Consider the following 18,051-nt stretch of genomic DNA (forward strand, 5'->3'; position numbering starts at 1 on the left):
AAACTCATTTTTCTCATAACCATCTTTACTAACAAGATCATAACATCAGGAAACTTTCTAATATTTAGCCAATGCTGCTATATTCCTCAGCAAATTGGTCTTCAATATCTTCATTAAAGAAACAACAAAGCATTAAATTTACGTTGACTATCAACAATATTTGTGAAAGTGTGTGCTTGTTTTCCGGTTAGTATGAAGTTCCAACTTCCAAGCATACAAACGGAGTATCAATAACTAGTTACTTCCTAGTGAATGTATGTTAGGCTCTTCCCCCAACACATTTCCAATCACACCCTAAACTTCCCTGTCTTTCCAGTTATTCTCACAAAATAATCTACATATAATACATTCTCAAGCAACAAATATAAAAGTGAAACAGAGAATTGAAGAAGAAAATAGACTTTGATCCTGTATTAATGACAAAAGAAGAAATACAGCAAGAAGGATGACTCCTTACTGCCTAGAGCAATGCTCCTAATAGAGAAATCACTAAGTTTCCTCTACCCAAAATATCAGAAAACAGCACACCCTCCACAACACCTCATCATTCCCTAAATAACAGAAAGATATCTCACTCTCTCTCCTCTAACTGCCTGCACCCCCTTCTCTCATGCCACGTCAGCTCCTTCTCTTTTCTTCCATGAATATACTAACAATTTCTTAGGGAATGACTTTGTCTTATGGGCCAATGGTTCAATAGGACCAATCTGGAATTGGGCTCTATCAACATATTATAACGATTACAAGTAGTTTGCAATATTTAAAATATAAATGTAACCGCAACTCCACAAAACAGTATACATTAACAAGATATATTGACAATTTTAAGTAGAAGGATCCATATCCTAAAGTTGCAAGTCATTTTAACAGAACTCATTTATTAAACATATGTAATAGTAGAACAATTAAGTGCAATTTCACTCAATTTCAAATTAAATAAACTTGGTTTTTTATCCCCTCTGTACACTCTAGCTCAAAGATAGTTTTAATGGTAGAAAAGTCTATCACAGGTCATTTTTGTTTAAATGGACGGACAAAAAGTACAGTGTGGTTATGTAATACTAGAATAAATTGCAGGGATGGAACACATTTCCCATAAGAGATAAACATATTTAAAACAAAAGACAGCAAATAAGTTAAAATTCATCAATACTTGATTATACAACCAATATCCTATAAATCCGATCAAATGTACCTCTACCCAAGAAAAATGAAACAGAAAGTCAAAATGTTGGAACAGAAATTTTAAAATTTTAGTATTGAAATAGAAAAGTTGGAAGTAAGAACAATAGTCTGCAAAAGCCTTAAGAGACTATATCACATTCTCACAATTGATCAAATCTGTGTAGTCATCTTTTAAATGAGGCAAATCTTTCTGAAAATTGTTGACAAATTTCTTCAAAAACTTTTCCTCACTTAACCATAAGAAGGAACTAAAGTGCAAATTATTCTTAAGCAGACCTTTCGATGTCAAGATTTTAACTACTGAGAATCTAGGGATAATCCTCTTGTTCAAGCTGTAGGCCAGAATTGGAGGATAATCAGCAATGTCTTCTGATGCCAAACTCATATCATTCACCAGAAAATTCATTTTTTTTGCAATCACCGTCTCTGACAATTTCATAAAATTGGGAAACTTTCTAAATGCTCGAAGGGCCATTTTGCGGTCCCAGCCCCACCTCTCATAAACCTCAAATTTCGACTCCCATTTTGCTTTAGTCAGACCTAAAAGCACTTGGACAGCTTGGACAAAAGTTGTTTTCAAAGGATCAAACCCAATTTCCTCAACTATCTTGACAGCTTCCACAAATTCAGAATGCTTCGCATTCGGGGCGAAGGGATAATGGATCACAAGGAGAGAAATGGAAGGTTGTGGCACACCACATTGCCTCAAAACCTCAATGTTTCGAACCAAATCATTCCTCATGTCAGAATATCCAAAAGTAAATTGGCCCCTTCTCAAAACTCTAACAACTTCCTCGTCACTGCAAACTACACTTCTAAGTGACTCATAACGTGGGATGAGGCGCTTTTCCAAACTTCTCCACAAAATAATGTAGTTACGGATTATGATCTTAGGCATGTCAGTGTTGGAAACCCCAATGGAACGAAAGAACTTTAGTTTAGGCAAAAAGGTATTATCTGCCTTTGCAGTAAGCACCTTCGGATTTTTAGCCACAAGATTTGCAACATGGGTTTCGGAGAACCCATAGGTCTTGAGAAGATCAAGAACAGCATTTGGGCCATCTTGGTTTTTCAAATGCACATTTTTGGAGAGTTTCTTAGCCAATTCCGGGGACACCCCACATGAGTTAACGAGGTAAGACACTGTAAAGGTGTCACCTTTATGGTAGTTTTTATCTGATTCAGAATCAGAAGAGGTGGATGAAGCGAACGAGTTGAGGAATGAAAGGAAAGCATTGTGTTTGTGTTGCAGAAGAGAGCCCAATGGAATTAGGGTACCCTTATTGTTGTAGTGTGTGAATGATGATGCAGTTGCAGTTAATCTTGTAATCATAACAATAGGAACCATTTATCGCAATTGATGAAGGTACCTTCCAAAAGAATGGCGTTTCCAATTATGAGTTTTGCTAAAGCCACGAATCATCAGTTGCAGTTGATCTTGTAATCATAACAATAGGAACCATTTATCGCAATTGATGAAGGTACCTTCCAAAAGAATGGCGTTTACAATTATGAGTTTTGCTAAAGCCACGAATCATCACCTTTAGAGCATGACAGGCACCTGGTTTTCGGAGAGCCCGTAGTTGTGGAAGATAACATCATAGACGCCCTTTGCTTTGTTTGAAGTTTTCACTTTAAACCCTCTTCTGCAGTTAGTCGGAAGAATCGAACATAGAAGCAATTGGAAGGATATTTTTAAATTCGGGTTAAATTTAATCTATCAAAAAAATTATTTTTATTTTGTCCATCTAATTATAATATTTACATAAGTTTTAAGTTAATTTACATGATTTGAGTTAAATATAATATATATATATATATATATATATAAAAGATATATTCATATATTGTTAATAATATCACATCTTTCATATTTTTAAGTTTTAATTGTAATTTTAATTTTAATTGTTCACATTTAATTTTGTTTATTTTTTTAAATGTTTAAATTATATTTTTAATAAAATTTTAAATGAAGAATATAAAATAAATATATTATATTATTATTTATGTCATTTTCATAGGGTTATAATACAATATAAAATAAACAACACATAAAATTAATAAATTATTAATAGAGAATTACATTCATAAAAAAGTTAAAAGTCTAAATTATAAAAATACAAGGCCAAAATAAAAAAAAATTAAAAATTTTAGAACAGAAAAACTATATTAAAAATATTAAAATTGTAAAAGAAAAACATAAATATCATTTTCTTTATTTGAATTTTTGGAATTAAAAATGTTTAAATTTTTAAATACAAATAACATATTAAAAAATCATTAAAAATGAGTTTTATTATATTCTAAATTTTTTAATTAAATAAAATTATTTTGTAATGAGAAATTTATAACATTAAAAAATAAAAATATAAGTAAAATATGAAAAATAAAATCAATAAAAAATAAAGAATATTATCTATTGTTAAATAATAACGAAAAAATAATAATTTTATAATATAAGATAATAAAAATAGTTTATTATTAAAAATAAAGGAATTATTTAAAAAATAATATTTTTGAAAATTATTATGTAAAATATGAGTAAAGTTTGCAATTTGATTTAATTATATTATAATATTAAAAATTTATTTAAATATAAAAATAAGATAAAATTAGTATTTTCGTCTTCTAACTTAAACTATTTAATCTTATCCTTCAACTTTTTTTTATTTATTTTAATCTTTTAATTTTTACAAAATATATATATATATATATATATATATGTATATGTGTGTGTGGGGGGTGTCTCTTTCTTTTATTTTTTTCTTCAATCTCTTTTCTTCTTTCTTTTAAAAACCCATCACACAAAGACAGGTGGATTTCGTGTCATTACCTACTATGATCCCAAAAAAATTGAGTGCTTAAGAAGAATTATTGGTAAGTATGAGTATTGACATGAATTATGATTCATTTAGATATTTTCAATTTTATATTTTTTTCAATTGTATATTGCTCATTTTACTGAGATTATTGGATATATGTTTATGGATAGTTGATTCAATTTATTCATTGTGTTTCCTCCTTATATGAACCTTTCCAAAACTTTAATATCACATATTACAATACTTAAATTCAAAGTTTGATTAATTTTTATTGCTTAAATGCATTCTAAATTTGCAATAACATTATAATTTAGTGCTAGTGGTTACAAATTTTATTCATTTAGGTAAACAAAGTTAAACACTTTTTTTCTGAATTTTCCTCATCAATGTTAATTCTCTTATACATTTTTTCTAACTTGTAGCAATTGATTTAAGAATAAGTAAATCATGGATATTTGTGAATAGATGTTGGATAAAAACTTGACAAGTTTATTCATAAGTTTTATCTTTTCTTTTTCTTTCCTTCATATTTTGAATTGTTGTTAAAATGATTTCATTAGTTGCTAGTATTAACTATCAAATGTCTCATTTAGTTTCTTGTTGAGAAAAAGGAAGTGAAACAAAATAAAATTCAAAACTAACCCACCTTTAAGGGAGCATAGAAAGATCACTCTAGCACATCAACTTGATGAAAATGAGGATGAAATGATGAACATTGCACAACATGTGATAGAAAAAACAAAAAGTATTAATGGAATTAACATTTTAATAGAAGGACTTATTTGCAATTTTTTCAAAAGTTAGAATACCAAAATAAATCAAAATAAACTTGAATGACAAAATTGAACTTAACTTTAAAGTTGGAAGACGAAAACATTTATCTAAAAATAATTTATAGTACAGTTCAATTTAATTTGATTGCAATATTAAAATTGAATATTATTTTTTTACGATTCAGTTTTAATCAATTATTTATTTAATTTAATTTTAATAAATTTTATTATAACATCCTTAATACATTTTTTATAATTTACCTTAATATATGTTATTTTAAATAACACTTAATAGGATTTGTAAAAGATTTGGATAGTTTGGAATGTTAAATAGATGTAGAAGTATAGACTAATAAATATCAGCAAAATTTAAAAGAAACTTCATTTTCTAAAAATCTTGTTCATAACAAAATAAAATACATTTTATAACTCAACTTTAAAGATGAATGAAAGTTAAAAAATTCCACATCATATTTATATGGACATATTTCAAATTTATGATACAAACAAATTATCTTTTAGTAAAATAAATTTTTGACTAAAACTGAACATAAAATAAAATTTTAAACAATTAATTATTGAATATTTCACATAAAACTTGAATTATCATTACAATAGGATTTATGAAAATATCATGAGTTCTAAATGAAAACTAAATATGATAATATTTCTCAAAATAACTAATCCTAAGAGAACAGTTCCTTTCCTTAGAGTCTCATGTGAGTATGACGGATCCATCTTCTTTAATTCTTCTTTTACTTAAAATATTTGTAAGTGTGAGCTTCCTTTGCCCATTAAATTCTCATTTTGATTATATAATCTCAATAACATAGAAAATATTTTCTAGTACATTATGCGTCAAATTAAAATTTATTTATAAAATTATTCTAAATTAAATAGGAAATATTCATATACATCATTCATCATTGAATCAAATAACATCCATTTCTCCTTTATTCAACATAATCAATTTCTCACTTTATCAATACAATCATTCAATTTCTCAACTTATGCTACTTTAATTATTTCAGTTCTGAAATATTCATCAAATAACTCTAGGTACTCATAGACCCCCAAATCATTGTCAACATACTCTTCCTAGTTATAATGGACTTAGCTAGCATGGATAGCCATCTTTTGCCATCAGATATGGATATAACGTGTGTTTTGTTAGGCATTCATAGCAAAGATATAGTTAGGAGATCAATCAGGAAATGAGCGTGAGGCCTTCTAAATGCTTTTGCTACCATTTGTGTACATATAAACTATTAGCATTCATTACCCTCATTTCTTTAGATTTCTCAAATCGCCTCCAGATTTTATATCTCCAATGTATCTCTGAACTATATATACGATAACTCAATTGTGGCACATCACAGTCATATTGTCCTAATTTATATGTTACAATCACACTAATCAATGCATTACAACGTATGTGTTATAATCTCACCTATTGATGTTTACAACATATATACTACAATCACATCAATTAGTGTCTTGTGAAAAATATATCAATTACTTCATTTTCTCTTTTTCTTGCACTTTCTCAATATTTTTCACATATTACACCTTTCATCAGTATTTCATCAATTTTCCATTGATAACATAATTTTCTTCATCTCTTTTACCTTATTCATTTCATTGACTCATCCAAAGTACATGCATTCATTCTTCATCTAATTCACACATATGTAATAAAATATCTTTTATCATTCAAATCATTTATATCAATTTCACCCAACAATCAACTTCTCAATCAAACAAACAATTATAAAATAGAAAAATACATCATCACAAAACCAATACAATGCGCCAAAGGTTAGACACCTCTGGACTCAGATCAATCGCGTATTTCATAAATAATTTGTCAGAGATCACACTCTCTCAATCTTAATAAAAATCGTCTATCTTGAAGTTTTATCTTTTCCTAACAAACTTATTATTTTCAACACTAATTCACAATCTGAAGCTATTCATGCATAATCATCATTAAATAAAATATGGAACTTCCTAAAAATGAGTTTTTTTTACAACTCTTACTATGAAATTTTACTCAGGTAATAATAAAGATAATATAGGTTTTACATATCCTTAAACCCAATTTTTTTTATATTATATTTTCAAGAAAAACGTTTTAGATCTACCTTTCAAAATAGGTATATCAAATTTCTTAAACTGAATATACAAATAGAACTTAGGGTTTAAGGTTATCTCCCATTACCTGAAAATAGATCCTTGAAGTTATGTTCTTCATGAGTTCTAGAGAGAAGCTCCACGTTTTATCAGAAAATAATACCCAAAGACTAGATATCTTCCTAACATTGCAAGGTAAAGTACTTTTATAAAGAGATGAAACAAAAAAATAAAAATGAGATTCATGAGCTAAACTCTAGAAATTTACTTAAATTCAAGTGGAACAGACATTTGAGCTCATATTCAAGAGAGATTTTGAGTTATAGGAGGCTTTTTCTGGGAAGAGAGAGGGAGAGAACGGAGAGAATAGAGAGGGAGAAGTGGTTTGATGAAAAATGAAATTTCCTTAACACAACTCCTTTAAATATCTTTCAAATCTCGCACATTCTCGCTAGAGCCAGATCATTCTTGCCTGAGCAAACTCTTTGTTGCTTAAGCGAGATCCTCCCTTGTTTGAACAAAGCCTATCTCGCCTGAGCAAAAGTTGTAGACAGTGAATTTTTACCTAATTTTTAGATATTCTCATTTGTAAGTCTAGAAAGCTCCCTGTTTTTCCTACGACCCCTTACTTGGGCGAGCTTCATCTTGGTTGGGCAAGCTGCTTTCCGCTTGGGCGAGACGACAGTTAGGACAACTTTATCATATCTCGCTTGATCAAGGCTTATCTCGCTTAAGCAAGAATGCTTTAACTCAAAAATATTTGTCTCGCTTAAGCGAGAAGTCCTTATCAGAATTCTTATTTTTCCAAAAAAACAAGAAAATAAAAATGAAGGTGTTACATTTATAATACCGCAAATTTAAAAAGATATCAATTCCCTTCTTATATGGTCTAATTCATTAATAACATATATACAAAAAATAATCATATCATAAAATGAGTTAACAAATATAATTTAATGAGTTTTTATCTTTAAATTTAAAACTCTAGGTAAAAACTTAATTGTTAATTGTTTTACTCAAAATTGATTATAAAATCCATTGATAATTATTGAAGAATAACTTTTGAAGTTTCACCTATCCTTGTTAAGAGTAAATTATACAAGTTTGAATTTTACCATACTTATATGTCATTTCTAGTTTATTGTAGACTAAATCCTCTATTGTAATTAATATTTGGGTAGAAATTATACCTTTTGATGATATAGTCGACTTTGTAATGTACTTGGAGTCACTTTAGCACCTCCAAAAACTTTTCTTTTTTTTTTTTTGCCTATTTTTTGTAGTTTTTCATGCAAGAATGAAGCACTAGATGTTCTTCGTTGTCTAACCACGGTAAGTATTTGAATAAACCTCTCCGATATGCATTTCGGAACCAATTAGTGTTTCTTTACTTAAGTATTAAGTCATGGTTTCTTAGTTTCACGACATGAATGGGTTAAAAATATATCAGGTAAATTTGATATGCAGTTTGACATTATACGTTCTCTTGAAATATATTTTTAAATTTTATGTATCAAATTATTATTAACAAAACATATATTAATAACATTTACACATTATTTATAATTATAATAAGTCGTGTTTAAGATTTTGAACCATCTTTAACAATATATAGAGGCCAAAGAAGACTCTTAGCCATGCACTCAAGGTGAGACAAGGACTAAACAGGAGAGTTACATGCATTTTGTGAATAAATTAAACCAATTTTTATTTAAAATGCAGGAGAAAAACCATTCTGCAATAGATAAACATAACTCATTATAAATAAAATGCATAATTCATACACTAAATGACATGGTAAATTGAGGTAATACACTAGAATTTTTTTAGACTAAAGTATAATTTGGTACTTTAATTTACACGGTTGTATCAATTTCGTTCGTAAAATTGTAAAAGTCTTAATTTAGTCCTCTAAATTTCAAATTTCGTTCACAAGGAAGCCATATCAGATCTCCTTTTAGGGGATTAGGTGGAGGTGGAGCAAGAAAATTTTGCTTTTATGACTCCAAGCCAGTACTTTAAATCTCTAAAACTTGAGAATATTAGTAAATCATTCTATAAGTGTGCTAAGTACGAGGTAAGTACTTTGTTTTAATTGTTTTTGTGGTTGTTGGTGTTTATATACTGTGTTTTTGTTTTATAAGAATCTTGATAACTTTGAGTCAATACTTATTTTTTGTTTTTGTTTTCAATTATAGGAAGGAAACCATTGTAACTATTTTTTATGGGATGATGATGGGGTGGTAGATATGTTTGAAGTTGTGTTAGGAGCTATAAATGATGGTAACACAAGTGACATTAAGGAGTGAAAGATTAATTTGGCATAGAAAATTAAGTGTTTAGAGGTTGAAATTAGAAATCTATACAAAATTATTATTATAATGTTAATTGTGATCATTGTTGGTTTCACACTATTGAGCTAAATATATTTAAGTTTAAGGAATCAGCTGGAAATATTACATGTTATGTTAAACCAATGTAATCAACAATGTTTATGAAATTAAGGAATTTTGGTAATTTTTTTTTCTACAATTTTTTTCTCATTTTGTTTTACAGTTTTAAGCTCATTTAGTTGTGCATACAAACTAATTTTGTTGTAAACCATTATGAAAATAGCAACAAAGGCTTAAACATAAATAGCAACAAAGCTTAATCATGGTTGCATTATATAATCAACAATATTTATAAATAGTCCTGATTTCATTTGTCATTCTGTAGGAAAATAGCAATATTATCAAAAACAACAATACATTTGAAGTAACAAAAAAATGATATCACAAGGACTATACATTGAACAAAATAAAGCCCTGTACAGAATAAACCCCAAGCCCTATGCAATATTATATATTCAATTTTTCACTTTGTCTTTTTAAGAGGCTTGAACTTGAGATTTGGCACAACTTGGGAGTGGGGGTTCATTTTTTTTATTGGGATTAGAATGAGATTGATGTTTCGATGAAAAGGAGGAGGGAGAGGTGGAGAAAAGAAGACGAATAATAGAGCTTATGGACTAAATTGAAACAAAATTAAAAGTAAAAATGAAACAAAATATACAATTTGCCACCTCAATGCCACTAACGAGAGCAACTAAATTGAAACAAAATTATAAATTTTGAGAACTAAATTGAAAGTTTTATAATTTTACGGGACAAAATTGATACAACCATGCAATTTAAGGGACCAAATTAATACTTTAGTCAAAAAAATTTTATTTAAGTCTTACATGGACAGGTGTAGCAAGTGAAGACAAACTGCTTAACTATATAGCAAACTAGCTAAGCCTATAACTATGGTTTACCAATTCAATTATTAGTTTAGTATTAGACAATTTTAGTGTAATTTAAAAAAAAAAAAAAAAAAAACTTGCCCTTCATGACAAGACTCGACTAAATGATCATCAAGTTTTTGGTTTTTAACCTATTTTAATGATAGCTAGTTTAATTGATATTCTAAATCAAGCTTGTTCTCAGTTTAGCTGATTCAACCGATGGGTTTTGTATTAACAACAATAATATTTGTTTATAATGGTTTGATGATTTACCATTATATTTATTTACTGGAATAACGTTTTAATTCTCCAAGCTAAAGTTTCCTTAATTGCCTACAGTATGTTTTTCTGACTTCAATACCTCTTTAGAAAATTAAAAGTTTTATTGTAGTTTTGATACTTCACGTGAGAATTTCAAAATTACGCGTGCTTATTATTTAAATTTTATGTAAAACTCATGACATAAATAATGTGATTGATTCAATTTGAAAGTAATATAAAAATCAAATTAAATAAGTTTGAATACTTTTTTATGACTTATTTTTAAAAAATATTTATTTTTACAAAAATTTAATTTTAACTTTTTTAGATCAAAATAATGACTCAATAATGTCAAAAATATAAGTGGGTTGATTTTGCCGAGAAAACAAAAAATAGAAAAGAAAAATATTAATCAAACAAGTGAACTTGTAAAAGAATGATAAATTTGTTAATAAAGAATGCTCAATTAAAAAAAGAGTACAAAAGTTTAAAATAAATAAGAATATTACATTTATACAAAATAATGATAAGACTAAAGAAAATATATTAGTTTATAGATAGAGATATAACAAAAAAAAATTAAAATAAGTACAGTATAGAAATTAATAATCGAATAGCAATAAAATATGCAATTTTTTTATTTTTAATTTCATAATTTTCAACTCTAATAGTTTAACAGGTTTATTCGATTTTGTGCATGCCTACTAAAAAACCACTCTATCTTTTCAGCAATTATCATTCACTTCACCATTCATCTCTAGTATCTCGATCAACAGGTTAGAAGCACATAATATAGCCTCAAATATATGTTCGGTCAAATTGCAGCTGGAGATGCAATTATTGGCGTGAAGGTGCAAGCATTATTCAGGAAAGTTTCACTCTCAAGAGTGAGTACTCAGAATTAATAGACAGTAGTTGATACTTTGTAATGGGAAAGCAAATGATGGGTAACCGATGCTACTAAGGGTATATTTGAAAACACAACTTAATTAAGCTCTTATTCAAAAAGTTCTTTTCAAATTATGACTTATGTCAAAAGTTTAATCATAAAATTCATTGAAATGAGTAAAAAACAACATTTTTTAAACAGCTGTACCAATAAGTCAACTGAAATAAACCATAAAGAGCTTATGAAAGTTTAGAGCAATTTTCATTCATTAAGTTATTTGTAAGTTCTTTCAAACAGGACCTAAATTCCTCAGCACATTGTCCTTAAACTTCAAAGTTCGATTTAGTATCAAAATAGAAAAGATAGAAGCAAGACCAGCTGATTGCAAATCCTTCGAAGATTACATAACATTCTTACGATTGATCAAACTTCTGCAGGCAACCGGTAAGTGAGGAAAATCTTTCTGAAAGTTGATGACCAATTTCTCCAAGAAGTTTTCCTCAGTTATGCATGTAAAGGAACCAAAGTGAAAACTATTGTAAAGCAAACCATTTGATTTCAAGATGTTAAAGACTTAAGAATATAGGGATAATCATCTTCTCCAAGCTGTAGGCAACAATTTGAGGATATTCAACAGTATCTTCTGATGACAAACCCATATCCTTCACTAGGAAACTCATTTTTCTCATAACCATCTTTTCTGAGAACATCATAACATTAGGAAACTTTCTAATATTTTGCCAATGCTGCTAAATTCCTCAGCACATTGGTCTTCGATATTTTCAATAAAGAAACAACGAAGCATTAAATTTACATTTACTATCATCATCATGTGTGAAAGTGTGCTTGTTTACTGGTTAGCATGAAGTTCCAACTTCCAAGCATATAAATGGAGAAGCAATAATTAGTTGCTTCCTGGTGAATTTATGTTAGGCTCTTCGCCAACACATTTCACGCCTTAACTTCCCTGTCGTTCCAAGTTATTCTCATAAAATAATCTACATATCATAACGATTACAAGTAGTTGGCAAAAGTTAAAATTTAAAAATGTAACAGCCACTCCACCAAACAGTTTACATTAACATAATATATTGAATATTTTATGTAGAAGGGGCAATATCCTAAGCTTGCAAGTCATTTTAATAGAATTCATTTATTAAAAATAGGTAATTGTAGAGCAATTATAGGTTTTTTATCCCCTCTGTACACTCCAGTTCAAATATGGTTTCAAGCATAGAAGAGTCTATCACGTTATTTTTGTTTAAATGGATGGAAAAAACTACAGTGTGGTTATGTAATACTATCTATAATAAATCGCAGGGATGGAACAAGTTTCCCATACGAGATAAACATATTTAAAACAAAAAGACAGCAATCAAGATAAAATTCATCAATACTTGATTATACAACCAATATCCAATAAACCGACCAAAGGTACCTCTACCCAGGAAAAATAAAACAGGAAGTCAAAATGTTGGAACAGAAAGTGAAAAATTTTAGTTTTGAAATAGAAAAGTTAGAAGAACAATAGACTGCAAATGCCTTAAAAGACTATATCACATTCTCACAATTGATCAAATCTGTGTAGTCACCCAGTAAATGAGGCAAATCTTTCTGAAAGTTGTTGACAAATTTCTTCAAAAAGTTTTCCTCACTTAAGCATATGAAGGAACTGAAGTGCAAGTTGTTCTTCAGCAGACCTTTAGATATCAAGATTTTAAATACTGAGAATCTAGGGATAATCCTCTTCTTCAAGTTGTAGGCCAGAATTGAAGGATATTCAGCAATTTTTTCTGATGCCAAACCCATATCATTCACTAGAAAATTCATTTTTTCGGTAATCAACTTCTCTGACAAATTGAAAAAATTGGGAAACTTTCTAAATGCACAAAGGACCATTTCACGGTCCCAGCCCCACCTCTCATAAACCTCAAACGTCGACTCCCATTTCGCTTTACTCATATATATAAACACTAGGAGACCCTGGACAAAAGTTGATTTCGAAGGATCAAACCCAATTTCCTTAACTATCTTGATAGCTTCCACAAATTTGAAATGCTTTGCATTTAACGCGGAGGGACAACGGACCACAAGGAGAGAAATGTGAGCTTGTTGCACACCACATTGCCTCAAAACCTCAATGTTTCGAACTAAATCATTCCTTGGGTCACAATATATAAAACCAAATGGGTCTCTTATCAGAACTCTAACAACTTCCTCGTCACTGCGAACTAAACTTCTAAGTAACTCATAACGTGGGATGAGGCACTTTTCCAAACTTCTCCGCAAAATAAGGTAGTTACGGATTATGATCTTAGGCATGTCAGTGTTGGAAACCCCAACAGAATGAAAGAACTTGAGTTTAGGCAAAAGGGTATTATCTGCTCTTGCAGCAAGCACTCTTGGATATTTAGCCACAAGATTTGCAACATGGGTTTTGGAGAACCCATAGGTCTTGAGAAGATCAAGAACAGCATTTGGACCATCTGGGTTTTTCAAATGCACATTTTTGGAGAGTTTCTTAGCCAATTCTGGGGACACCCCACATGAGTTTACGAGGTAAGACACCGTAAAGGTGACCCCTTTACTGTTGTTTGTATCAGAAGTGAATGATCTGAAGAGATAAAGTGAAGCATTGCGTCTGTGTAACAGAAGAGAACCCAATAGGATTAGGGTTCCCTTATAGTTGTAGTGTGTGAATGATGATGCAGTTGCAGTTAATCTTGTAATCAGAAAATTAGGAACCATTTGCTCGCTCACCTACTCTACAGGTAGAAACGGAATTGATGAATGTACCTTCAAAATTGCCAATGAAGACTTTTGCTAAAGGCACCTACGATCACCCTTAGAGCATGAAAGACAGCTGGTTTTCGGAGAATCCGTCGTTGTCGAAAACATCGTAGACGCCATTTGCTTTGTTTGAGTTTCTAGGATTTATCCTCTTTTCCCTCTGGTTGAAAGCATGAATCGAAAGGGAAAGCAACTCCCCTTATGGTATTTTAAACTGATAAAATATTAAAAAAAAAAAATCCTGGGTAAAACAAATTCATCATAAAAGAGTATATTGTCAAATTTATTTATCAAATGAAAATTTTCTTAAAAGACATTTATAGCCTTAGACAAAAGAAAAATGTAAGTAAAATATAAAAATTTAAATTAATAGAAAAATACATTAAAAAACACACATTTTTTAAACTATTCTTGTTCAAGTTACATATCTTAATATTATATATATACATATATATATATATATTATTAATTAAAAGTATTTTTTGAATGAATCATGTATAAAAAATTAAAAAATAAATTAGAAGTCATTAAATAATTTTATTTTATCATCTATTATATATTTTTAAAATATAAATAAATATTAAATATAAATTACATGCCTATAAACGTTTGATTCATCTAAAATTTAATACGTATGATCAATGTTTTAATACCACATTATTCACCTATTGAATTAATAAAATATAATATTTATAAAGAGATATTAAATATTATAATTTTTACAAATAAATTAATCATATCTCAAAGGAATATTTTATATATATATATATATATATATATATATATTATAACCAATAATGATAAAATTACACATTTTAGATGACATTAAAATATAATGAGAGATATTTTTATTACTAAGAATAAAAAAAATTAAGATTTTTGGAATTGTCATAAAAAAATATGAATATTTGTAGTCTGATTTAATTAAATTATTTAAAAATAAAGTAGTAATTAAATAGTAAGATAAAAAAATTTCATCATATTCTCGTTTATAAATTTATTTATTAAAAGATGATACACAAATATTAACATTTTTATTTTAATTGTTTTATATTTTAAAAAAATATTTAATGAATTTGTTAAATTATTTATATTATTTTAAATTAGATAGAGGTAAAAGTATTAAAGGTTTTAGAAATTAAATAGATAAAAAATAAATTATTTAAAAATAATAAAAATTACTTTTTAACTAATAACTAAAAACTAGAATTTAAAAAGACACTATTTGACTAGCATAAAAAAAAAAACAGTAGTAACTATATATTTTATCTATTTTGCTAAACAACACTAATTCTCATAAACAAATAGTTCAAGTAGTAAAATAAAATTGAATAGTTGAAAGTCGGTAAGGAAAGGACAAATGAAAGTTGATTTTTTAAATTCTTTTTACTTCCATCGTTGAGAGATTAAGAGAAAAAATTTATAAAGTTGATATCAAATAAGAGTATAATAATAAATTGACCTAAATGATATTTTAGTCTTTATAAATATAAGTCATTTTAGTTTTGATTCTTTAAATCATTTTGTTCAAAATTTAATCTTTTATTTTATTTTAATAGAATGTATAACTCTAGTTCATTCTAACAAAATAAACCTATTACGTAATAATATTAATTACAAAAAGTTCATTCAATTTCTGTCCCATAGCATAAACAAACTAACTAATACAACATTATTATTATTTTCACATTTTTCATTTCTTTGAAACTTTTTTCACTTTCACATCTCTTAAAATAGAACATATAATATATATTCTTGTAATAATTAATTCTAATTTTTATCTATTCACTTTACAATAAAATTGTCATCATTACGATTAAAGTTGTAAAAATAAGTCAATTCAACTCATGTGAATTGGTCTTCAATTCGTTAAACAAGAAAGAGATTTAAGAGAAGGTCAATTCAATTTAAAAAATCATGAAAAAAAAAATCCTAACTCAACCTACCAACTTAAAAGGTTACTTTATGCATCTGATTCATTAAATAAAAGAATATAAAAATAAAAAACATATCATAAAAAAATCCATTATCACTTTTTAATTAATATTTACTATGTTACTAACTAATATTTAAATCATCACATTTTTGTATATCAATCCACATTAAGAACTAGTAGGTTGACCCAACTTACCATGTATGTTAACATGTTTAAATTAGTGGGTTAAGTAAGACACATTAAAAAAAATCTAGATAGCTTATAAATTAACTTGTTTTGTAACCTAACTCATTAAAAATTCAAAATGAGCTATATTGATTCGTGACTCAACCTACTTTTACATATTTACTTTTGATCAAAAAAAATTTTCACATTATTCATCTTCTTGTCCTCAACTAGGTCCTATTTGTTTTGTGGATAGGCTTTCTTGCTCTTCTACTCGATGAGCTTGGTTCAATTGAAATAGGAGTTATTCAATTACTTGTTACTAGTTTAATATACAAAATATTTATATTCATATATGGCTAATATGTTGAAGCTTCGTTTTGGGGTATATACTATTAAGTTGATTATTATGATAACGTTATTGGCATTATAATAATTTTAATTAGTGTAATATAAAAGATGACAAATTTTGGAGTTGCCCTTGATAACGGAGCTTGTAGAGGCATAATCATAAATTGGTCTTCCTTGTAAGAACAAAGATTGTTGTCTGAATGTAAGGTGCTATAAAGAAATAGGTTGATACCACTGTGTAACTCTAGACAAAATGACAAGGGTATTATGTTGATCCTAATATTAAAGAGTGAGAAGAGTATTGTCCTCAAATATTGAAGTCTAAGTACAACAATATACATAAGAAATCTTTGAGAAAACAATGCAAGACTATGATGCATATTGTAATAACAAAAAGTTATTCAAATTACTTCATAAACTACTTAAAGTGCTATAAGGATTGATGCTAAATTATAAACTCAAAATTAAGATGAGAATTAAGAAAACAAGATGGTTAAGAATTTGATTATCCTCCAAAATTTTGCTTCATGCAAAAAACAGATGCTCCAATTTCAACTCTTACAATAGCATTGCATGATATAATTGACGAGGGTAATAAATGAATGGGTTGAAGAAAAAGAGAGTGTTGTGTTTTTGTGTGTGTTGTTGAAGAATGGAAAAGATGCAGTAGCTGTTGGAATGAGAAATGATTTCACCATTTTGCCTCACCAAGCTTTCAGCTTTCTGACACTGCGCAATGATAATTCAACTTTCAGACTGGGCAAAGAGATTCTGAAATAAAATTAGTTTTCTTCGCCTTAATTAGAGTAGCAATAATGAAGTTAAAGCTTAATAATAGAAGGTCGTGGGACTTAATTTATTAATAATTTAATTTTAATAAACAATATTTTAGAGGCTAATTTTAAATGTAATAACTTTTTAAAAGATTAAATATTTATTAAAGTTATTAATGACAATTATTTATAAATTATATTTTCATTTTTGTACAAGTGTTTCCTAATTATTAACTATTTTTAAATTTTTTATCAATAAATAATAAATATTTTTTAATATAATTTTATTTTGCTTCTAAACAATATATGAATAGAATACTGATCACAAGCCTTATTTCAGTTTAACACATATACTGACTTTAAAACATATCTTTGGTAGTTAATTAGAAGAAACTAATTTACCACTCACATTTCTATTCAACTCAGAAAGAATTATTACTCTTTTTATTCCTATTACTATTGTTACTCATAATAATTATTATTAAATGTTAATTTATTTATGTTTAGTTTAAGATCACTGGTTTCTGGATACCATATTATATAATCAATTAACATAGGTTTAACTTAGATGAAACTGCATCAAGCAATAAAATCTCCCTTCAAATTTTAATTTACATTTTCGTCATTGATATTTGGTTTTTTTTTTTTAAGAAAGTGATTAACGCTAAGGTTGGTTTCAAGGAATTTGCAACAATTGAAATAATA

General features: G+C 27.9%; 2 protein-coding genes across 3 annotated transcripts; both read right to left on the reverse strand.

Moving 5' to 3' along the window:
• Window positions 1-866: 866 nt before the first annotated feature.
• On the reverse strand, window positions 867-2,803 carry LOC113856432 (transcription termination factor MTERF2, chloroplastic-like). 2 transcript variants are annotated; one of them, XM_027488248.1, is made up of 2 exons: window positions 2,747-2,803; window positions 867-2,670 (listed from the first exon to the last, which is right to left on the reverse strand). In XM_027488248.1, exon 2 carries the CDS (start codon window positions 2,531-2,533, stop codon window positions 1,313-1,315), a length of 1,221 nt encoding a protein of 406 aa, XP_027344049.1. In that variant the 5' UTR covers window positions 2,534-2,670; window positions 2,747-2,803; the 3' UTR covers window positions 867-1,312. The 2 variants fall into 2 exon arrangements, with proteins under 2 accessions (XP_027344049.1, XP_027344050.1); XM_027488249.1 differs by lacking the exon at window positions 2,747-2,803 and having other exon boundaries at window positions 1,121-2,551; window positions 2,667-2,738.
• Window positions 2,804-12,882: 10,079 nt separating this feature from the next.
• Window positions 12,883-14,079, reverse strand: LOC113854188 (transcription termination factor MTERF2, chloroplastic-like). Its single transcript, XM_027485075.1, has one exon. The coding sequence runs from the start codon at window positions 14,077-14,079 to the stop codon at window positions 12,883-12,885; it is 1,197 nt and encodes a 398-aa protein (XP_027340876.1).
• Window positions 14,080-18,051: the final 3,972 nt, after the last annotated feature.

This window comes from Abrus precatorius, unplaced genomic scaffold, assembly GCF_003935025.1.
Source record: "Abrus precatorius isolate BTA unplaced genomic scaffold, Abrus_2018 Scaffold11, whole genome shotgun sequence".
Taxonomy (NCBI): Eukaryota; Viridiplantae; Streptophyta; class Magnoliopsida; order Fabales; family Fabaceae; genus Abrus; species Abrus precatorius.

Bases quoted from the DNA above. Each gene is read 5' to 3' on its own strand.
- LOC113856432 (XM_027488248.1), bottom strand. From the start codon at position 2,533: ATGGTTCCTATTGTTATGATTACAAGATTAACTGCAACTGCATCATCA.
- LOC113854188 (XM_027485075.1), bottom strand. From the start codon at position 14,079: ATGGTTCCTAATTTTCTGATTACAAGATTAACTGCAACTGCATCATCA.